Consider the following 23,852-nt stretch of genomic DNA (forward strand, 5'->3'; position numbering starts at 1 on the left):
AAGTTTATTCTGTAGTTTAATAAACATTAAGAATTCAAGCACGCTAAATCTTTAATATACTAAATCTAATAGATGAGAGAAGATTTAAAAGACATTATGTTCCTTTGTCCACTTGAAAGGGTTGCTTAAGTTGATGACTAATTAATCTTGCATTGTTAAATTCCATTCCTAAATATTTTGATGAGTAGTGTTAGTTTGATAACTATTTGTAAAGTATTTGTGGTTATGTGTTGAATTCTCATGTCAATAGTTTTTAGTCTGTTATTATTAATATGACATGAAAAGGATGAATTCCTAAAAAAACAAATGCAAGAATCATTCTGCTAAAATCACGTGCAAAGAGAAAAGCTGAAGCTGCAATAAACATAGCAAAGCTATCTGGGTTTGAACAAAAGATTATGGAATTAGGCACTGTATGTAACTCTATCTTTTCAGTCCTAACAAGCTCACTTGGATTCATGCTTCCTCAGATCCAAATACGTTTAAGCTCTTTAAGGATTGGTACTATCTCATTTTTTCTCACTGGTTCATTAGTACAGCACCCACTAAAGAACAACTATTGTGAGCACAGTGATAGTTTAGAAAATATAAAATGAAAGAGGATGGAAGCAAAAAAGCCCTTTGCTTGCAGCCAAGAAGACGTGGGGATTAAATATGTATTTCTTTTGAACAACTGTCTGGAAGAATTTCCACAACTGTTTTGAGGAAATAAATGTCTATAAAATATGGAATTCTATAGTATAAACAATTTTGACATCTTTTGTTGAGAGACCAAAACAAAAAACATAGTGTATGTTCTGCGGCTCGGAAATTAATAAATCCCCAAGTTTCAATTTCCACTAAAATATTTATTTAATTAATGATATCTTACAGAAATAAATAAGAACGGTTTTTTTTTTCTAATACAGATAGGTATATTTATATATATATATTTTTTCTTTTTTTACAAAATTGAAGCATATCAAATTGTTTTCCCTAAAACTTTAGCTCAAAAAGGAATACTAGGAAACAAACAGAAATACTGAAACATGCTCATCATTAAATTACAACCATGGGCCTTCTGAATCTCAGTATGACACAGGATTTACAGAAAGACCATGAGATTTGGAGTAGGGGACCTGGGTTCCACTGCTTCCTTGCTACGTGTCACAAGCATGGCTCTCTGTATTTCTGAACCTTGGTTCTCCAACTTCAAAACAGGAATGATAATAGTTACATCAACTTCACAGGATTATTGGGCAAATTAAAGCTGAATGTGAATGTATAGGAAAGCTCTTTGTAATATGTAAAGAGCTACAAAAATAATAGTTTTGTTTAATTTCATATAAAAGAATTGATGCATATCTTCCTTCAACTGAGGAATAAGCACCAAAAACATGTGTGTGTTTTCTTCAGTTGAATTATGTCACCCTATAAACCTAGAATAAGAAAATGCACCTTAACTAAGCACCAAAGCTTCTTGGACAAATATGATATAAGGGATATTTCTATTACAGTTTTCTGGGCAGCTGAGTAGGAGCTAATGAGTCCTGAGGGTCATTTAAAACTCTGAAGGCTCAAAGAAAACAAAACAAGAACCTCTGTATTACATCAAATGGCTAGGATAAAACAAGCTACTCCTTCTTTAGTGACTTCAAAGTCCATTAATTCTTCACAGAAGAAGAAACACTCAGTTGTTATCAGTTGCAATTATTTGCTTATGTAAATATGACATTCTCTTGTTCCAAAGATCAAATACTAGTCCTTGAGAGAAGTCCTAGTGAAATAAAATAACAAATTATCACAAAGTTAGATACCAGTGGTTAAAAGTCTAGTTTCCCAAGAACACGGGAAAGGAAAAGAACCCAAAACATCAGTGTAATAATGATAAAAAACAAAACAAAAAAAACTAAAAAACCCCCACAAAACCCTGCCATAATTTCCATGTTATAATGATTAAGAACTAAAATTATAAAACTTGCAATATTTACAGACACATCGATCTTAAAACAAGTAAAAACTTAACGATAAGACAAATTAAAAGTAGAGAAAGCAGTTTAGATCATTTTACGGTAAATATGAATATACTTAAAATGCTAAAGTTCACTGCTTACGCTGACACTACCTAACACATCATAGAAATAAGAAGTGTTCAATGTTTCAATTGTTAGTAGCAACACACAGAGAAAGGAATTACTTGCCTAATATTAACTTATTGTTAGGAGTTGTATTACTGTAAAGTTACTATGCATGGAGTTACAGTCTAAAACTACTCAAATAACTAGGAGTTAATATAATTCACCATGTACTTTAAATACTACTAGCAAGATATTGGTGAATCATGTGCTAAAGATACCGAAGGCCCTTCCAAAACTGAGATTTATGTGGGTCAGATATACTAGGTCATATAAAACCAGATCAGTTTACTTTTTTCCCTTCCTCCAACTCTTTTTAAGATTGATCCTATCAAAAAAAAAAAAAAAAAAAAAAAAAAAAAGAGTACACGTTACCTCTCTTAATTCCCTTGCCTTATCAGATACAGATATTCTTTGGGGCAAAAAATAAATGTTTTATTAGGAGTGTAAAATTAAAAATCTTTATAGATCTTTTGGAAACAAGATATTGGAAAGGACTCAGTAACTACTAGGACACTGTACAACTAAAAAAAAGAAAGAAATTCATTCAATGAAGAACAGTGTATTTACTGACATCTACTGGAGTTTTTACTTATAACTTTGCTCTATAAGCTATGAAAAAATTTAAATACATTAAAGTCTGTGGATTGAATCAAGTGTACTTCATTCAAGTTCTTCAGTTTCTTTGGTAAACAGGTCTGCCAGATCAGCCAAGGTTAAGACAGAGGCCTCTGGATGCTTCACCGATGAGTTCGTGTGACTGCAGGATTTTCCAAGTGAGTAGAGTCAGAAAGAAACCAAGGAATAAATGATTATATTTGCCTTATATTTTGCTCTAGTCCTGTAATAATCTAAGACATTATGAGATAAGAATATAATATCCTTATAATGTAAAACCGTATTTGTTGGTAAGTGTTTGTAAGTGAGCCAGAAACTCTGAGTAGAAGGTTGGTGACAGGATCATTATTACTTCTTGTCAAAATTCGGGAAGACTTCCATACAGTATTTTCAGGCTTTGTTATAAAATGTCTTTTCTCTCCATGATTAATAAAACAAAGAAATAAAACCCATGCCAACAGCTACGAAGGCTCTCACCTTACAATTTACCTTCTTACTATCAAAAGTTAGTGTATTTCAAGAGAATTTCAACAGCTCTTCTAACTGGTATGTCATTTAAGTGGCTTAACTATAATCACTGAATTCTGTTCCACATGGAAACATGAACAAAAAGCCTTCATGTCTGATGCAAACAGCTTTCATGGCAGAATCTTCCCTTCCCATTAAACCACAGATGGAAGGAAACTTCTGGTTTCAAATGGTTTCTTTGCTATGCACACTACCTCTGTAGAGACATCCCTTCTAGGGCAATTATTCTTTTGTATCTTCCAACCATACCTATTTCATAAGGATGTACTAAGCCACTGGTTTGTATTTTCAAAATGAGTTTATAGGAAATTATAGAATCAATATTAGAAAGTTTTATAATTCTAAAGTTAAGTTTTTAAAATTAAGGCTACCCGGGTCTCTCTGCTTCCGTTGTGCCTTTGGAACTAATCTCCCAATTCCCAGCTGAGTTTTAAGTCCAGATCTTCCTGTGTGTATGTAACTAAGATGTGTGATGTATAAAGAAACACTGTAAGTTTCCTTTCACAGATACCAGACTAAGGCTGTCAGGTGGGGCATAAAGATAGATTTCCTTAAAAAGTAATCCAATACGGCAAAGAAAAGTAGGACGTTTAAATATTTTTATACATTACAATCCCTATTAACAAATTAAATCAAATATAGGATGCCAGAGCATTAACTGGGACATTTTACACGGGGTAAAATGTCCCATCTTGCTTTTAAAAAGTATTTGCACTTAATATTTTTTGGTTGACTAGGTGGTCATCTAAGTGAAGAAGTCCCAAACACTCACAGGACATCATGTAAACAGGAAATGCCCAGGGGTTTGGATAAAGCGTTACCTACCTCTTCTCAGCAGTTTTCAGCATGGCTTGCATTCTTTCTTCTATTGTTGCCTTAATTAAGAATCTGTGTACAATAGTAGGTCTAGAAGGTACATAACAATGATACATTCAAAAACATCTTAAAACTAATTAGGACAAACATGATTTCACATATTATATGCTACATTCATCAGTCACTTAGTGCCACCTGGCAGGTACTCATCAGTGTGCTGGGGGGGGGGGGGGGTGGCGGTCAGTGGTGAATAAAACAAACTAGCCTTAATGAACTGACATTCGAACAAGGGGAGACACACAATAAACACATAAATCAGATGGTACAGATAATGACACAAGGCAGCTGAGACATATGAGTTAAAATATGACCGATGGGAAGGAGGCCACTCAGCAAAGGAGAAGCAGGAAGAGCATCCAAACAGAAGAAACAATAAGTAAATGCAAGCTCTTGAAACAGCTTGAAACAAGCCTAAAACGTCTGAAGGGCACAAAGAAGGCTGGCGTGGCGGAAGGGTACTGTAATGTCGGGGTAGAGAGTGGAAGTGAGATTGCAGAGGTAGGCAGGGACCAGATCGTGTAGGGTCTGGAGGGACATGGCAGGAATCTGGATTTTTATTGTGGTTATGGGGGGAAGCCATCCATGGGTTTTAGGCGTGATTTCATTTGTACTCGCTTATACTTTAGACATCTTTTTGGCTCCTGCATGGGGGATGAACTATTAGGTAGCAAAAGTTAAGGAGTTCTGTAAGAGTCCAGGTAAGGGGTGGGCTGTACGCTGGTTGGGTCAGTGGCAACAGTACATAGCAGAAGATTTGGAGTATCTGGCAAGACAGAGCTGGCAGATAGAGCTGGCAAGACTTCAGTGATGGTGTGGACGTGTGGACAAAGAAACAAATCTGGAAGAGTCCTAGACCTCTGGTCTGAGAAACTACACATGAGAGAGGCAGACTATAAGATGGGGAGGGCTTGGGGTGGGTGGGAGCGCAGCCTATGGGAAACTGGAGTTTTCCATAAGCTAGGTATCCAAGGGGAGGTGGAGTCCAGATATGTGTGAAGTGGCAGAACTGGGTGTGTGGGTCTGAGACGGGAGCTGAAGGGGCATGTCTGGACCGGGGACATGCGTCTGAGAGTCATCAGCACATAAGTGCTACTTAGAGCTCTACGACTGGATGAACTCATTTAGGAAGCATAGATGAGAAAAAAAGAGCCCTCAGGGACCACTGGCAAGAAGTAGGTCATTAATAGCATTTTGAAACCTTATTTTGGTGGCACGGTGAGGACCAAAACCCCACCAGAAAGGCCGAGAGCGGAGGGGTAAGGAAGTGGATGGAGGTGGAATGCAGGGGAGTGTTTCTACAGATGGGTGATACTAAGACATATTTATGTGGTCATGTGTTACAAGAGGAATGCCCTTGAGAGAGTAGGAGAACGGATGGCACCCATGACAAGTGGAAAGGCTGGCTTTTGAAAGAAAAGGGATACTCCTCTGGCTGTGACAGAAGGGAGGGAACATACCGTGCCTTCCTGCTTTTTGCTACTGAGGAAACATCCCAATGCCCACCTACGACCAATGCTGCACTTGAGCGTTGTTTTACACTCTCTCCTCTCTTGCTTTACTAGTTGTTTCTGTCTTTAATGAACCATTCCTTTATTTCTCCCATATGAAAGGAAAAACAACAACAACAACAAAAAACCCCTCTTGATCTCATACTCTTCCTTTTCTCTGCTCTTTGCAGCAAAACTGCTCAAAATACGAGTCCTACCAGGGTGCCTGGGTGGCTCAGTCGGTTAAGATTCCAACTTCAGCTCAGGTCATAATCTCGAGGTTTGTGAGTTCGAGCCCGAGTCAGGCTCTGTGCTGACAGCTCAGAGCCTGGAGCCTGCTTCAGATTCTGTGTCTCCCTCTCTCTCTGTCCCTCCCATGCTCATGCTCTGTCTCTCTCTGTTTCTCTAATAAATAAACGTTGCTGCAAGTCCTACCAGCAATGCAGAGGCAGCTGTGTGCTGTGCTTACAAGCACGGACTGGGGAGGCAGAGCAGCTGTTTGAAACCCGCCACCACTTTTGCTAGCTATGTGACCTTGGACAAGTGACTTAACCCCTCTGTGTTAGATAAGTGTTTGTTCATAAATAAATAAAACCCTATTCTCTCTTACACTCAAATCAGACCATCTCCTCCCCTACCGGCTCTCTGACTTCATCTCCTACTTCTCTCCTCTTTGCTTATTCTACTTTTTAGCAACCCTGGCTCCTCGCTATTCCTCAAATGTACCCAGCACACCTCTGACTTAGGGTCTTTGCACTGAGTGTGCTTTCTACGTGAATATTACTCTCCATGACACCTGCATGACTTTCACATCTCTTTCAACTCTTTGTTCAGATGTTAACTTCTCCATAAAAATATTGCATGCCATCCTGCCCAGCCAATGCCCTCTTAATCCTCCTTACCCTGCTTTACTTTTCCAGCTCCTAACTTAGTAGATGTTTTACTTCTGCTTATTGTTTACCATCTCTCTACCGGCTGTCTTATAACTAGAATTTAAGTTCCACAAGGGCATCTCAAATACTTAGAACAGTGCCTGGCACACAGAAGGTGCTCAATGACAATTTGCTGAAGGAGGTATGTGGGTACCGATGCAGGCAGACTGCTCAGGTTGGTGATGGAAAGATGAGATGCTTCAAATCTGAGGTATCTGTTTTGCACATGTGAGGCAAGGCTGCCATCAGTGGGGAGCAGGAAGATACAGAAGACTTTTAAGACCATCTCTTCAGAAAGTGGAAAAATCTATTTACTAGGGAAGCATAGTAAGATGAGTCAAGTAGTGTTGAACAGTCTTTTTAGACTGTGGTCTTACATATGAGCTGCGTCTAGTCTATGCCTTGGAAAACACTGAAAACACGAGAAGTCAATGTTTAAAAGTGTAAGAAAAAACAAACCAAAAAAACAACATAATAAGACATAACTGCATTTTAAATGATACTCAACAGGGCTTAGAATAAGCATGCATTTATCAGTTATGTTACCTTGCCATATTTTACTAAGGATTTATTTGATGAACATGTCTCTTGCCTGCTAAAAGTTAAAAGCCCTCATTTGCTCTCTTGGCTATTGCTTACAAGGCCCTTCAGTGTTTTGAGTAGGGCACATAAGATCAGATCCCCTGCCACTCCTCTCCGCAGGCTCTATACTCCAGCAATCCCAAACTCCTTCCAGTTCCTAGGAATATCATGGCGTTTATCTGCTCTGTGTTCCTGCACATGCAACTCTCTTTGGTTGTGAGATCAGCCTTTTCTAGCCCAACGTTGAAATAATTATTTCTTCAAGACTCAACCCAATGAAGCCTTCTGTGACTTTCTAGGCACAGCCGATCAGCCCCTTTTGTTACACGGTACTTCTAATGTATTTTTGCACACTCTACTGCAGTATGTCGAATCTTCTGTTTCTGGTACTACACAGTGATTTCCTTGGGGGAGTAGGTTATGTCTTACTCAGTTTGAGTCTTCAGTATCTAGAATAATGCATGACATATAGTTGCTGCTCAATCAACATTTATTTAATGAGTACTCAGTATGGATTTTTTCTAAATATTCAAGGCATCTAATATCTAGGAGGTAATACATCTAAGAGGTCTTATGAAGGATAGTTTTCTATTCTAATATTTGAATAAAAGTAGTAGATATTACATAGTATTCACTATTAGGTTTGCTTTGGGTCTAAACTAAATATAATTATTTCTCAGAGTGGACCTATGGGACTGTCTTTCCCTAAGGGGAAGAATTTAAAAAAAAAAAAATTTTTGTTTTTAACATTTATTCATTTTTGAGACAGAGAGAGACAGAGCATGAACGGGGGAAGGTCAGAGAGAGAGGGAGACACAGAATCTGAAACAGGCTCCAGGATCTGAACTGTCAGCACAGAGACCGACGGCGGGGCTCGAACTCACAGACCGCGAGATCATGACCTGAGCCGAAGTGGGACGCCCAACCGACTGAGCCACCCAGGCGCCCCCTTAAGGGGAAGAATTTAAAAAGGGGTCATGAATGAGATCTGCCTTCTTTTAAATACAGGCTACTTTAGACAATCAAAAATCAATTCTTCTCAAAGTCACAACGGATATCTTCAACTCTGCAGCTGTCTTAAATATTTTAAGAAACTGTTTTGGTAAAGTGATCAGGGTAGAGTTTGAAGACAAAAATCTGGGAGAATTTGGGATTTGCTCGAGTAGGGAGGGCTGGAAATCGCAAGACGTCTGTTGGTCATATAATGATACTTGGAAAATTTAATACATAAGGAAATAATTAATGAATAGGTTTAATGAACATAAATGAAGAGCTTAAACACTGATTTGTATCTTAAAAACTCGAAGCAAAAGTAAGTGATGTTAATTTTAGTCCTTACTTGGTCTGTCCAATTCGGTGTACCCTCCCAATGGCCTGAAGCTCGTGGGCAGGGTTCAAAATGGGCTCCACCAAGAGAACATGAGTTGCTTCAATGATAGTTAATCCGTTAGAACCTGTGTGCAGGGGCAGCAGCAAAATATTGATTTGGGGATCATGTTTAAATGCTGAGAGGTTCTCCTAAAAAAAGAAAGGTACATTTAAATTTTAGCTGCATCAGTTAAAAATAAGAGCGGTATATTATAGCTCATATTAAAGAAGACTAGTGGTATCCAGGTCATCGTGAAATGTCATAATTAAGACAAGTAAATGTAAAATTATTAATTTTAGAAAATGTAAACTTGTTGTTTGACTTCATGAGGAAAAGTATCACATAAGCCCTCTTGTTCACTGTGATACGGTGGAGGCAAAAGATACATGTATGTGATGGATACAGATTAAACTACATGAGCTTCCAGGAAAGAGAGAGAGAAGGAATGTGTTAAGAGTGAGGATGAGGTCAGAGGTATGAAATCTGCTACATTTTCACTTGGTCTTTTTGTTTTTTGACTCTCAGGGTGTGTGCCTGTCATGCTGAGTGTCATGTAAGGTACTTGGGCCATATAGTTTGCCTGATGCAGTGTCTTGAGAACTGAATCCTGGTACGATGGCCCTGTCCATTCAAAAGGTGAATCACAGGCTGTCTCCTCTATTAAAGCCAACACCCTCAAGTCAGAAGATCTTAAAAAAGAAAAAAATGATCTTGCTATAGGTATAACTGAACAGATAGAAAATTAATTAGTTTCTCCACTTTGCTTTTGAATGTTAATTTTATAATCAATAACTCAAACCCTTACAGAAGACAATAAATGGAAGTAACCTAGTTCGCAGCAGTTTAAATTTGCAACTAAATCCCCACCTCCCCAAACGCAAGTAAAATCTTCCTGACATACCTGAAATGTCTTAACACGGCTGATCTGAGCAAATTCCATGTTGTTGTCAGTGAGGGCTTTTGAAATAATATCTAATACGTCTTGCCACTAGAACGCATAAAACAATAAGAAAACAAATATTTACACATAGCTTTCACATAAAAAGGAGTTGAAAAGGGACTAAATGAAAATAACTTTTGTACCTCAGAATTCAGAAAAAAAAATCTTCAAATGTAGTACCATCAATAGTATTTAGTTCTATCAAAATGGTAGCGTTTTTGGTTGTTTGTTTGTCTGTTTGAGATCAAATGCTGGTTAAAGACAGGGTAAAAAACATGACTGCCTTTGGGAAATGAAGTTAAGATAAAGAGAAATAATATCAAATAAATAATGGAGTGCTTAACGGATGTAGTTGCTTACCTTTTAGAAATGAAAACTAGAATTTTTACTCATGATATATTTTTTTTAATGAGCAGCAGGCAAAAATTTAATTATTAGAATATAAGAACAGAAAGGAAGAATAGTATGAATGCTCTTTTTACAGAGAGGGGACATTCAAAAGTGAACGCCCCTTTACTCAATATTTTATTCAGCAGATTTTTTCTTAAACAACCAATTTCATTTGTGAAATGAGACTTTCAAGGTTATAGGTTCTCATTTTTAACATATTAATACCAGAATATCCCCATAAGCCACAAACAGGACGTGTAGCTGTAGAAATTGCCTTGTGAAGCATCACCAAATTCCTCTAAAAATAATTCTATCCTATGGACATGGGAAAATAAAACATGAACATGGAAAATCTAACAGTAATTCTAAATCTCTACTATATGAGAGTAAACACTAAACATGAACTCTCAGATATAAGCTGATTAGAGCCAGAAAGCCAGTGTGAGCCAAGACCAAGGAAGAACATGGTTGACTGTACCGTTGAGAAGACCAGTGCTTTAGCGCCCGGGTCTCTGAGCTGGATTCTCATCAGAGTTCTGACCACAGCTTCCACTTTGGTAGAATGGCTGCCCTTTGAACACAAAGAAGAAAACACGTCACTGCCAAATTAAGTCTAGTTTATAATGGAAAGGAAAACCAATATAAGACACTTTTATTACCAAAACTACAGGTGCATCAAAACAAACTATCAGGTACATATGTGTCTACTCTTCTTTATTCTATATTTGCTGGAAGTTTTCTTTAGCCTCAAATTGTAGAAGTTATAGAATTTACACCCAGGGAAAATTCGAATATGAAACACACCAGGAAGTTATAAGTGATACGATCCTAAAGAGAAGATTCTTAGGTTAAAGTCGTTAGGTTTTGTAGTTGCAAGATTTTGTTATTTTAGATAAGCAGAATTGATATAGAAAACACTCTATATTTACATGGATATAAGGTATATATATATATATAAATATACATATTTAAATATATACTTTATGTAAATATATATATTTATACAGATATTACAGCATTAGAAATGTTAAGAATACAATGAATCAAATTCCAATGCAAGCAAACTGCGAAGAATCCTTTCTTGCAAGGGAATTACAAAGGACAGGGACAGAGGTACAAATGACAGCCACCTGGACAGCAGATTTCCACAAAGCTAGATAAACACTCAACAAGTGGTTTTTTGCATCTTCTGGAACCATTTCCATCATAAAAGTATAAAAATGCAAAAATAAAAATGGGGAAATAACAAAATGAGGAAATGAGCCAGTGTTTTTATGGCCTTCATAGAGAAACTTCCTCCTGGAATGCTCTGGGAGATGGCATGACATGAAGAAATTAAGGGCACGGGATTCTGAACGTGGTAAATCTAAATTCAACAGCCAGTTCTGCATCTCGCTAGTTATACAGACTACCCTTTCTGAGCCATAGTTTCATCATCTGTCAAGCAGGAATAATTTTACCTATTTCCAAAGATTGCTGTGATGGTTACATGAGAAAATACATGTATAACATTGAACTCAAACCTGGCAAAGAGCACTCAATACCTTATTATCTTTCTAAGACATTACATATGAGCACTATAATGACACAGATTATCCCATAAGGGCGCAGAGCTAACCAAAAAGAGTAAACCGACTCTACTCACCGCTTTTACACAGAGACACTCAAAGGTAAAATATATGAACAGATCAAGAAAGAAAGGCATAGCATTTTTAAGTCAGCAAGACAGAATTAGAGAAGTTTTAAAATTCTAGTATTAAAATCCCAAGTCTACATATGCAGATTTTCAATTATACTTAAAAGTTTGCAGATTGTCAATTATACTTGAAGGGTTAAAAAATAGAAGGGATCTGTTTCAGTCTAAAAACTGTCTTAAACAAGAGCAAAATTATCTCAAATATGAGAAAACAGGAAATCAGCATAAAGTGAGTGTTTAACGAGCTTAGACAGAAAAATCCATATCCTTGCAAGGTCTCGTGTTCAAAAATATTTTCAAGTGAAATATCATGATAACTATGAAACCTTCCATCTATTAAGCTGCTTTTTATGAAAAGTTCAAAAGAAAACATAATAATTTTCTATAAGCAACATTCTAAACCAGAGTGCTAACTCTCTGAAGGAAAAGACCAGAACATTCGCTTTGATCAAAGTTTGGCCAGTTCGGTGGTAGCTCTCAATGAGCCCTTGCAAACGTCACAGCTTGGAACCATTTGGTCCTAGTCCAGTTACTTCCACTATTAAAGAAGAATAATAAGGAAGTCTAAGAAATCCAAAACTCTGCTTGGCAAAAAGCTACATGGGAAGTGAGACTACCTTAATACCCTTTCCTTCCAGATGGATAGAAAGTGGCTACTGAGAATGAGAACAATAGAGGAAGAAGTGGGTGGCCCACATATATTGGCAGGTTTTGGTTTGAGCATGCAGGTCCTGCATAATGAAAAAAACCCAAATCCAATAAATGCAAAATCCTTATGTGAGGCCAATATGTTAAGGTAGTTTCTGTCAAGATGAAAGATTCATGTTTTAGACTACTTGAAGACATTTATCATAAATGGTCACTGAAAATGTTGCCTCAAGTCACAAGAGGATATGTTGAGTTTATTTCAATAACAATTCCTAATTTGTTGCTAAATGAAAAGAAAATACTATGAACAATGAAGGATTACTGAGCTAAAAAGTTAACAGAGAAACGCAATAAACTGTAGGAGAAAAACTGAATAGAAGTTAGATAAGGATCTGGTTTCTACCTTACCTACTAGATTTATCACAGGCACATTTTAGATAATTTAGACTTAGGCATTTTAGAAGCCTACATAAAAATGCATACATACTCCAAAATATTTGTATATATGTCTTATAAAATGGCATTTTCACTTAACATTGTATCTTAGCAATCTATTCACGTAGGACCTTTATATTTACCTGACCTCAATGGCTGCACAATATTTAGGGTACAACAATTTATTAAACATTTGCTTATCAGTATACATTTAGGGTTCTTGTTCAGTACACAATAGGCTTCACATTTAATGCATTCTTTCTGGCTATTATAAACAGTACTTTAATGATCCTTGTGCTTACAGCTTTGGGTACATGTACGAGTACTTTGTTGGATAGGCATTTCAAAGCAGAATTAATTGTTGGTCAGAGGCTCAAAGAACTTTAATTAGATACTTGGATTTCGGTAGATTTTGGTATATCAAATTGCCCTCTAAAAATGCTGGAAGTTTTAACAACCAACAGTTAAAAATACTTCCTTCTTTGCATGCTTGTTAAAATTTAATTTTTTGCCAGTCTGATAGGTGAGATGAGGGGTCAAATTTTTATTTAGTCTACATTTCCCAAGGGTGAATTTGAATATCATTAATTGGCTATTTAGAACTCCTCTTCTGTGAACTGTACTCATATCCTTTGCCAATTAAAAAAAAACTAAGTTTTCATTTCTTACTGATTTGTACGACCTCTCATATATTGTACATGCTAAATTTATGTTGTAAATGTTTTCCAACCTCTCTGTATGTAGTTCACAGTTGTGTTAAATGCACTAATGTCAACAAAAGTGCTATATTAATACACATTAGTTACAGTAACTCACAAATGTTTGATGAATGACCACTGGATTTAAAAACGAGGTGTTCTTTGATTTATTCTTTTATTAGATTCTTCTATGCTTGACATTTACTTAGTCTTTCATAAGGGAAAGATGAGAGATTTTATTTGGAGAAGAGCAGCTTTTTCCTCAATTAATTGCCCTGTCATGGTTCTTTTTTTATTTTTTATTTTAAGTAGGCTCCATGCACAATGTGGGGCTTGAACTAATGACCCTGAGATTATGAGTCACATGCTTACCAGCCAGGTGCCATTGTCATGGTTCTATATAATACGACTTCATATGATATTATATCATATCTCAGAGTATAGAACACTTGTCAGTATCAGTCAATATACTGTTTGAAGACAAGGACCAAATGGCATTTACTTTTATATCACCTAGAGCCTGGCATCATCCTTTGTAAACAGTATACACTCAGTCAGCTTATTTAATGCAAAAAAAAAAAAAAAAAAAAAATAAATTTACATATAGGCTTCTCAATCCCAAATATGCTGAGTAAAAAAATGAGTAAATAAAATTAAAAGGGGGTTAGAATACAATTTAAAACTCCCAACGTAGTTTTTATTGGTTCAGAATGATCAACAATAGGCAAATCAAATCTTGCGATTAATCTCTGGCTTTCCCACCTATACTAGCTAGAGACTCAGACAAGAGCAGTCAAGAAAGACAGGGGGGATTTGATCTAGCACAAAGCAGGCTCTAGGTGGATTCTGTATTAGATACTAGGTAATGAAATCACTGGAACTGGTCTTAAAAAAGAAGCCTGCAACTGGAGGGTGGTACCATTTCATTATATAGGTTGATAAACACTAAAAAAAAATTTTTTTTTTTTTTAACCGAACTATCAGGAGCTACAGGAGAGGTTAATAAAGTTGGCAACCCCAGTAGGCTTTTATTTTCAATCTTTAGAATCTCAGACTCCCACTACATTATGCCCTGATTCGTGAACTTTTCTTCTCTTTCCTGCTTGTGCTTTTTACTTCCAAATGAAAAAGCAAGAGTCCCAAAATAATACTGAAAAGACCATGGTTGTTCTTAGAGCAAAGTCAATGGAAGTGAACAAAGAGACAGGGCAGACTTTCTTCTGCATTTTCCTTGTAACTCAAGTCCCTCCAACATTTAAAGTCAGTTCATATTGATTATTCAAATCATTCATTTATTTATTCAACAAAAATTCCAAGAACTATATTAGGCACTGGATATACAAAGATCAAAAGATACACTCTGTTACTCTCCCAAATATACAGTCTAATGCAAGTTACAGAATACAGAGGAAAACAAAAAAGATGGTTTATACTGCTGGTTTGGCCTGGGTGCAATTTAAGTGAATGTTTTATTATACTGTCTTAATGAGTACTACACATATTCTACTACTTATTTATTTGTTTGTTTATTTATTTAAAATGATTATTTTTGAGAGAGAGGGACAGACAGAGAATGAGTGGGGAAGGGGCAGAGAGAGAGGGAGACAGAATCCGAAGCAGGCTCCAGGCTCTGAGCTATCAGCACAGAGACTGATGCAGAGCTGAAACCCATGACTGGATCATGACCTGAGACAAAGTCGGATGCTTACCCGACTGAGCCACCCAGTCGACCCTCTACTACTCTTTTTAATGTTTCTGTCTCAAATGCATAAATGAACTTTGGCTCAAATCTGTCAGTTTCTGAGAAGACTATTCAATGTTGCCACAGCTACAGAAAATAAATCTGTTAAAAAAGGTAAAAACAAAAAGAAGGGGATGGGTTATATGACAGGCAAGCCTGGAGGGGATCACAGAAGAGGCACAAAAGAGATAAGGATGAGGCGATGTGGACACCAATCTATCCTTACACAAGGTGTTAACAAAGTATGAATATTCTCAAGCCAGGTAAAATGGCAGCCTCAATCTAACTTGGCTTATTTTTTATTTTTATTTTATTATTTTTTAGCTATATCAGTAAATATACAGATGCAAAGATAGGTTGGAATATGTATTCTTGAGGAGGGTACATGGAGAGAGAAATCCTGCAAGACTACTAGATCACTTAATATATTAGGTTGATAAAGTTACATTATAAGCACCTTTGTCCTCTTTGGAAATTTTTGTCCCTTTTCTCATTACCATTCTTTCTTGATAGTCTCTTCGGTTTTTCCAGATACATATCCACCAAACCTGACTTTGTGATCAATGCTTGGCTTTGATCAAGTTTCTGAAACATCAGTGATGAAGGCCCAGCTTTGGAGTAAAGATACATCGTCTGTCCCCTGCCTTCCCTTGACCTTATCTTCGTGGTTGCTCTCCCTAAGGCACTAGTTCTAAGATCAACTGGAGAGCCAGGATGGGAGACATACAAAGTACCACCAGTCAGATCAAGTCAGTACCTTTCCTGGTGTTCCACTCATGAGATAAGCAGCCAAGAGTATTATAACAGTTAATGAAGAAAAAGGATGGGATTTTTCTTCTTTACAGCAAAAGAATCACAAAATGTTCTTTATGAAAATCTTTGTTCCCTTGCTTGTAATTTAATCAACAAAATCAAATAAGGTCTCTAAACTACATATACAGGAGGACTTTCACTTTCTGGAAAATAAACTGCAAAGTTAAAAGTTCTAGACTTTGGGTAGGATGTCAAGGCAATGAAAACATAGCAGATACCCATTTGCACCAAAGGCCAACAAAGACTATTTCTTATGAAGTCTGGCTTAGAAGTTGTCTAGTAGCATAACTAAAGATCAGAAATGTCATGTACCTCTTATCTACTCTAAGTAGGTGCAACTAGCTTATTTTCATCACAGAGTTAAAATTCAATGGAGTAAGGAAGCCCTATAGTCTTAGGTTCCTGTTTTAAAATTCTGAGAACCTAAAGTTTGAATTAAAATTTGTTACATGTGTTAAAAGGATGGAAAACTCACTTTTGTTTCTTTATCATATATTCACTAGATTGAAAGAATTCTTTTTTTTTTTTTTTTCTTTTTGATGTTGATTTTTGAGAGATAGTGTGAGGAGAGGGGCAGGGAGACAGGGAGACACAGAATCTGGCTCCGAGGTATCAGCAAAGCCTGAGGCGTGGCTTGAACTTGCGAACTGTGAGATCATGACCTGAGCTGAACTTGGACACTTAATCGACTGAGCCACCCAGGTGCCCTGAAAGAATTCTAATAATAAAGTAACCAAGGAGTATCTGACTTAGACTTTGATCAACCCTTCCCCTCAAGAATGTGATTAAATATCTCACCAAGTCATTCTTAGAGTGAAATACTGCTTTTCATTGTCTGAAGTCTTATTACTGGGGAAAGGGGCGGGAACAGGTAAAATTCTTGAGTATGGTGTAGAACATATGCAGTGGTTGGCTTTAGTCTATTCCCTTCACATCCATTTCCTGTTGCTGAGAACCCTTATTTAGGGAAGGTAGGAAAGGAAGGAGAACAGACAGGAGATCTCCCTAGTACAGCAGCAACGTGCTACTTGCACTTGATTTAATATAAATAAAACTAGTGTTCTATGACTGGAGAGTTATTATTGCTTTGTATTATATTCCTTTGTCATCAGTCTTGCCTTTCTCCCTTGAGCCCCTCTATATTCTATTTATGTAATCTCTCCACATTCATCTCCCACTTTTCTCTGCAATATCTATGGATTCTCATGGTCATGGTTTGCTCCATTAGTAGAATTAAGGGCTAAAGTGGCTGCTGGGTCCTGAAGAACATCAGAAAAAAGTCGAACAGTGGAGATGATGAATGCACTCAGTCTTATTTCTCATCAAACATTAGAGAGAATATTCATGTTTAGAGACTACTTTATGTCAACACACAGGGCATATCTTTAGAGATTTTACATGTATTATATGTATTCCGTATATGTGAAATACATACACACTGGTTTATGTGAAACATTTGCAATCATGTCTTACATCAAAGGGTGCTGTCAGTCACTTATCACTTTATAGTGAAGTAAAATTGAAGTCATTTTTTGAAATTTGCCATTTACACACTCATCCTGCTAAAATTTCTTGAAGCAGTATAGCACAGTGAAAAAAAGAATATTACAATGATTACATGGATATTGGTGCCAGATGAAGTTGACACAGAAATTAAGGAAGATTTCTAGAAAAAAGTTTGAAGTTTCATTAGACTGGGGTGCTTGGAAGGTTTTTCTTTGAAAAGCAAATTTTAAATCTACAGGATTAGAATTATATTCCTTTCCACATGTCTTCAATCACTCTACCTGGTTCCACAGTGAAAATATTGTTCACTATTTACTGACTTTCTTTGATATGGAAGACATATCTACAATTAGATAATAAAAGGTTTATGATACTGTAACAGAAATTAGGATGTGGAACAGAGAAGAAACATCGAAAGAGGAAGAGATGCGCTAATTTCCGCATACTGTAAAGTGAGGAGAGAGCATATACTGTCTACGGTCTCCGGCTAGTATTCTAAGTAAGAAAATCTATGTGTGTTACCAGAAGTCATATAGGTGACCTTTACAACGAACAACAGGAACCGATCGCTGTGGTAAGACAAAGAGGGGAGAAGGGAGGACAGCATTGCTTTTCACCGTGTGCCATTCCACTTGATTCTGAATAGATTTTTCTTTCTTTCCTACCCTTATCTTACAGATGGACAAGAGATTTAGGGGGCTGGATGAAGAGCTGTAATTCTGGGACCTTTTTAACTAGTTCGCTCCACAGTACGATCAGCACTGTGCTTATCCAAGCGAACGGGCTCTCTGAATGTGATTACTCTAGTGCGGCGTGCTATTGCACCTGCAGGCCTCTTCCTGCCCGAGGGCCAAATGGATGCCCAGCCTGTGCTGTCTGCCACAGATGAGGGGTTTCGGCTTTGGGAGAGGTGAGACAATCATGTCTAAACGGAGCACAGATTTTATTTTCATCTCTCAGTTATTAGATGGATTGATTTTTGCAATCTTTGAAACATTCTACATGCAAGAGTCAATCTTAAGATTAGAGATTTTTTGAAGATTTCATCTGACTGAAAAACACCACTTTAAAGAAGACAGATTTACACTACTTAGCCAACCCCCACCACCCACGAAAAAGAACTATGTTCTCTAATCAGTAATATGACCAACTAGGATTACAACATGGTTATGGTGACAAATAATACATTTTTTTTCTTTAGGTTTCCATGGTGGGCTTGTAACTTGCAAATAACCTGAATATTCCGTACAAAGAAAGTCATTTCTGTCTTGGTATTGCCTGACATTGAGTACTTTTATTCTGGACGTTTCTTTTTAAAAGAGAACTAATTCTTTGAATGCACCTGTGCTGTCCATAGTAGTTTCTGCTGAGTAAGATCAGTTAACATTGTTTTATTTCTGTCTGCACCTGTTCACCATGCTAAAAACCCATGCTGGTAGTGGCAGATATAATTTAGTGCAGTTATACAGCTTGGTCTGATTGGTCTCATGAAGTAGGAGTGTTTCTCAAGCACATGTCTGGGGCAAATGTTGGGTTCTTCAAGCATTCACATATTACAATAAAGTTCAATGGAAACACCACCTATTCTGTGGGAAAGCTTACAAGTGCATTAGGCCACCAAAATATCATTCTGTCCCTTTAAGTACTTTGCATAAGGATTTCAAAGACATAGGTTAGCAACTGCAAAAAAGTTAAAAATTTGGGTGCTCCTGGGTGGCTTAGTCGGTTAAGCATCCGACTTTGGCTCAGGTCATGATCTCACAGTACATGAGTTTGAGCCCCGCATTGGGCTCTCTGTAGTCAGCACAGAGCCCGCTTCAGATCCTCCTCTGTCCTCCTCTCTTTCTGCCCTTCCCCTGCTCATGCTTGCTCACTCACTCTCTCAAAAAAAACCATTTTTTTAAAAAAGTTACGAATTTTGTTATATCCAAAGGCTTTTAGGGATATTATATGTAAATACTATTCAACTATTTATGTCCATCTGTCTGTCCATCCATCAGTCTATCCATCCCACTATCCACCTACATACTCAGTACCTGTTAACATACCAGGCATTGTTCTAGATGCTGGGGATACAGTAGTGAATAAACCAAAAGTCCTTACCTCATGAACAGTGTCCTTTCCACATTTTAATGAAGTGTATACCCCACAAAGTGTTAAGTTTTTCAGAACAGTAATCTCATAAAGATAATTTATAATTTGTATCTTAGAAGTCTCTATTATGTGCTTGATGTTTGTAAGCTATTGCTAACTTTAACACAAGACTCACTAACAGTTCAGAATTACAAATGCTAACTTGGCCAGTGAATATAAATTGCTTTTTGTGACCATAATTATACTTACTCATGACATTTTCTAACAAAAATAAATGAATGCCCTCTAAAATTATCAGTTAGTGTTCATATAAAAGAATCTTATGTAAAAGTATTTAGGTAAGTATATTGAAATATAATTGCTTGCGGATTATATTCACCAAATTATTTTAGGATCAGCCAGAATTCTGGAATCAGTTTTTTCCCATCCAGATGTTTAATTATATTAAGAAAATGTAAGATAGACTTTACAACTCATCCTTGAATCAACTGAACAAAAACTCAAAAAAAAAAAAAAAAAAAAGAAAAGAAAAGAGGGGTGCCTGCGTGGCTCAGTCAGCTGGTTAAGTGTCTGATACTTGATTTCGGCTCAGGTCATGATCTTACAGTCATGGGATCAAGCCCCGTGTCAGGTGTCAGGCTGTGTTGGGTATGGAGCCTGCTTAAGATTCTCTCTGTCTCCATCTGCTCCTTCCCTGCTCACGCAGGCTCTCTCTCCCTCTCAAAAAAGAAAAAAAGAAGAGAGAAGAAAACAAACAACAGAATTCTACACATACAGTTTCACACATGATATCGCTAAAATACTCTGGGAGTCTGAATGTAGAAATATAGTTATTTTTGTTTTCTCTACAAAGAGGCTGTGTAAAGACATCTCTATTATCAATACATTTACTTGTTAAAGATGCAGATTTCTGGACCAGATTCCAGATCTAATGAGTTAAAATTTAAATGGGAATGGGGCAGGATAAATATGTCTTTTTTTTTTTTTTTTTTTTTTTTTTTTTAAGAAGGAGGCCAATTATTAGACACTCAAATGTTTGAGAAGCTGAAATGGTTGTGCACCTGTGCAGGATGGTGGGAAGGCTGCCGTTTTGCTGTGGCTAATACCCATGTAGTGTATTTTCTCCTGGGTAGAAACTTCGCATGACATAAAAACCTTGCCCATCATAGGGACAGGGTTTCCACTGACAAAAATGCTTTGTATGAAACCTCTCCAAACTTAGAACACAGGGAACATGCCACGTGGGGCATATGTTCTGCCAGGAAGCCTACTTCATCATCCAAAATGCCTGGCAGTTGTCAGAACTTGCAAGGGGAATTTTGTTTACTTTGTGAAATGCCCAGTAGGTTCCAAGGGTCATTTAGGAATACTGTCACAAAGCCGTTAGGGTAGATACAGTCTTTAACTTAAGTGCATCCACTAAAGGGAACACCGATTCAGTTTGTTTCTATGGTCCATCAAAAGGATTCCTCATATTGTGAAATACCAGTAGAAAACAGGTCATGTTATTTAATACTATTTTTGTTTGTCAAATATCTCTTATCTAAGACCAGCTACATGATTAAGCACTATGTATGATATATACTGTCTGCTCTGAGAGTCTTGACATGAATACTTAAGAGTGAAGTAAACATTTCAGGTAATACAAAAACTTCAATGAAATAAAAAATTTATTTCTCAGTCTTGTGTAATAAAGGCCAGAGATTTGATAATCCACAATAAAATAAAAAATCCCTAGGTTTAGCAATAGTTTGATGTAATACTTAACAAAATTTCAAAATAATGCCCTAATTATTTACATAGAGTCATCTTTATTTTATATATGAACACTCCCTCAACTTCACAACTGATGATGTGACTATTCAGTAGGATAGTTTCAGATGCAGGGAGTCTGAAAAAACAATAGGCAGATGCTTCAAAGAGAAGGTGGCAGACAGTAGGGCAGAAATGTGACAACAGTCAGAAAAGGGGGCGGGCAGCAGAAGGCAGAAGTGGCAGACAGAAATGGTGACAGAAAAGGCGGTGAGAAGCAAAAGTAAATGTGGCAAGAAGCAAAACCTGCAAGCCTATCAGGTCCAATATTCATTCAGTCACTGTGCTTAATAAAAAGGGAATACAAGTATTGATGCATCTGTGACAAAAGAAAAGTTAACTTTAGTAAATTCTGTAATCTGACAACTTTTTATGAGATGCTCCAATTAATTCGTGTGTTCATCAGTACCGAGGTAAGACAGGAAGAAGTCAGAGCATAATAAACAGCATTTGTACACCGATATTCCCGTCCCAACAGGACAGCAAATCTAACTGCCTTGATCTCTCTCCTGTGTATCTAGGAAAGATGCCATAAAACGAACAGGTGTTTGGGTTTGATGGGCTCAATGACTCAGTTTCACAGAGGCCGTGCTGTTTACTGGTAGCTACAGCAATCACTTCCTAAACTTCACGGCAGGAAGCCTGACACAGCACTTCTTTCTCACACTCATTCCTTATACTGTGATGAACGCTTTTATCCAATAAGGGTCAGCAGCCCTTCTTAGCCACGAATGCCATCTGTGGCCTTGGGATGTCTAAGGCCAAAGAAAGCATTAGAAGAGAAACAAGGGCTAAGAAAGACTTTTTTAAGGGAAGGAGAAGGAAACTGCAGGATTGGGAAGAAAGGGAGAGAGGGAACGTGGGAAGAAAGCACTTTTAAAAAAAAAAATTTTTTTTTTTAAATCTTTATTTTTGAGAGAGAGAGAGAGAGCGAGCAGGGGAGGAACAGAGAGAGAGAGAGGGAGGAACAGAGAGAGAGGGAGACACAGAATTCGAGGCAGGCTCCAGGCTCTGAGCTGTCGGCACAGAGCCTGACGTGGGGCTCGAACCCATGAACCGCGAGATCATGACCTGAGCTGAAGTTGGACGCTTAACTGAGCCACCCAGGTGCCCCAGAAAGCACTTCTTTGGGTGGGGAGGAAGATCAGGTCTAACCATCAAATGCCTCAGGGCTGGTCAGCAGATTGCACCACAGACCACCTTAGTCTTCCTTCACTCAGTAACCCTTTGGCATGTGGCTTAAAAATACACATTTATCCAGGGGATTCACAAGGATCAGGGCTACATGACCCCTTTGAGTCATGATCCTCTCATCACTCAGTCTGCCCCATTCTGTGACTCCCCTACTGCTCTGCAGTTCCCTCCCACTCCCCGCCCTGCCTTTTCTCTTTCTGCTCCCGAACTCTGGTGGTTCCCCAGGAATGAGGGCTTTATGGCCAACAAACTCTTCTACACTTTTAACCTTTTGTGGAAATGCTGGTCTCCACTTCCTTGCTTTAACTAAAACACGGCTGTCCTTGGAGCACACCATTAGCTCAGCAGGCCTCTCGATGGAGACAGCCACTCTAATATTCCTTACACTACGAGCTCTGGTATCCTCTGGTCCCTGATGCAGGTTTCAGATCATTCTCTCTCATTTTTGTAAAAATTTCCATTCTTTTGGGCCTCATGAAGCCCAGTTATCCCCTAATTCTACCCTTTGCTGCCATCATTTACTGAACACGATCTCTCATTCACGAAAGGATTCAGCGGCCTATCTCAAAATCGTTAACTCTATACCTCAGCTCTAGATAGGGTACACTGTCCAAGTGGATAACCCCTTCAACATTCGAGTTACCTCTTCATTTCTAGCACCTTTTCTCCTCCACCTCACTTGGGTCACCTACTTCTGCAGCCACATCTGGAGTACTGAATACCTGTCCTTTCTGAAATGACTAAAATATCCCATCCTCTGACAAGTGCCCTTACAGCTTATTTGCTCAGTAGCCCAACCTCTCTGTTATTTGATTTCAGTGGGATTTCCACTTTCTCTTTATGTCAACACTGTCTTTTCAAGAAACTTACACTGCAGATTATCCCTTCTCTCTCTTATATCTTCAAACTATCCTTCTTTGCCAGAGATTAAACATACTGCAGAACATCTATCTTAAAAAAAACCCAAAAAACTCTAAAACAAAACAATCCCCCTTTCTGCACTTTGTATCTCCTGCTGGTTATAATTCTCTCTTTTCTACCTCATAGCTAAATTTATTATAAAATATCTGGGCATTTTCTCTATTACTCATTTTTTGTTCACTCCTCATTCCCTCCTAAACTGTTTTCTGCCTCTATGTTTCCAGGGAAAGAGCTCCTTCTGAGGTTGTCAATGACCTTCATTAGCCAAAATGGTCCCCAGTGGCTGAGCCCCCTTCAACATCACAGATACAGCTGACAGCTGCCTCCTCACTGAAGCAGTCCTCCTGTGGCCCCTGTGGACAGCATTCGCTCCTCAGCTGCCCATGGTCCCAGCTGTTCCTTCCTGGTCTCCTTTTCTGCTCCTCCCCTTTTACTCAACTTTCAAACAGCCCTGGAGT

General features: G+C 37.7%; 1 protein-coding gene across 2 annotated transcripts in view; it reads right to left on the minus strand.

Moving 5' to 3' along the window:
- Positions 1–855: 855 nt before the first annotated feature.
- Positions 856–23,852, minus strand: part of SHPRH (SNF2 histone linker PHD RING helicase) — a 95,335-nt gene continuing 72,338 nt past the window's right edge. Inside the window, exons 22-27 of one of the 2 annotated variants that reach the window (XM_081795780.1) lie at positions 10,315–10,407; positions 9,408–9,494; positions 8,477–8,655; positions 4,086–4,166; positions 2,747–2,874; positions 856–1,756 (exon numbers count right to left, since the gene is read on the minus strand). In XM_081795780.1, coding sequence (XP_081651906.1) covers positions 2,778–2,874; positions 4,086–4,166; positions 8,477–8,655; positions 9,408–9,494; positions 10,315–10,407 — 537 coding nt within the window. In that variant the 3' untranslated portion in view covers positions 856–1,756; positions 2,747–2,777. Of the gene's footprint in view, positions 1,757–2,660; positions 2,875–4,085; positions 4,167–8,476; positions 8,656–9,407; positions 9,495–10,314; positions 10,408–23,852 lie in introns of those variants that run through there. The other variant, XM_078447423.2, reaches the window with a different exon arrangement.

This window comes from Panthera onca, chromosome B2 (assembly GCF_046562875.1).
Source record: "Panthera onca isolate mPanOnc1 chromosome B2, mPanOnc1 haplotype 2, whole genome shotgun sequence".
NCBI lineage: Eukaryota > Metazoa > Chordata > Mammalia > Carnivora > Felidae > Panthera > Panthera onca.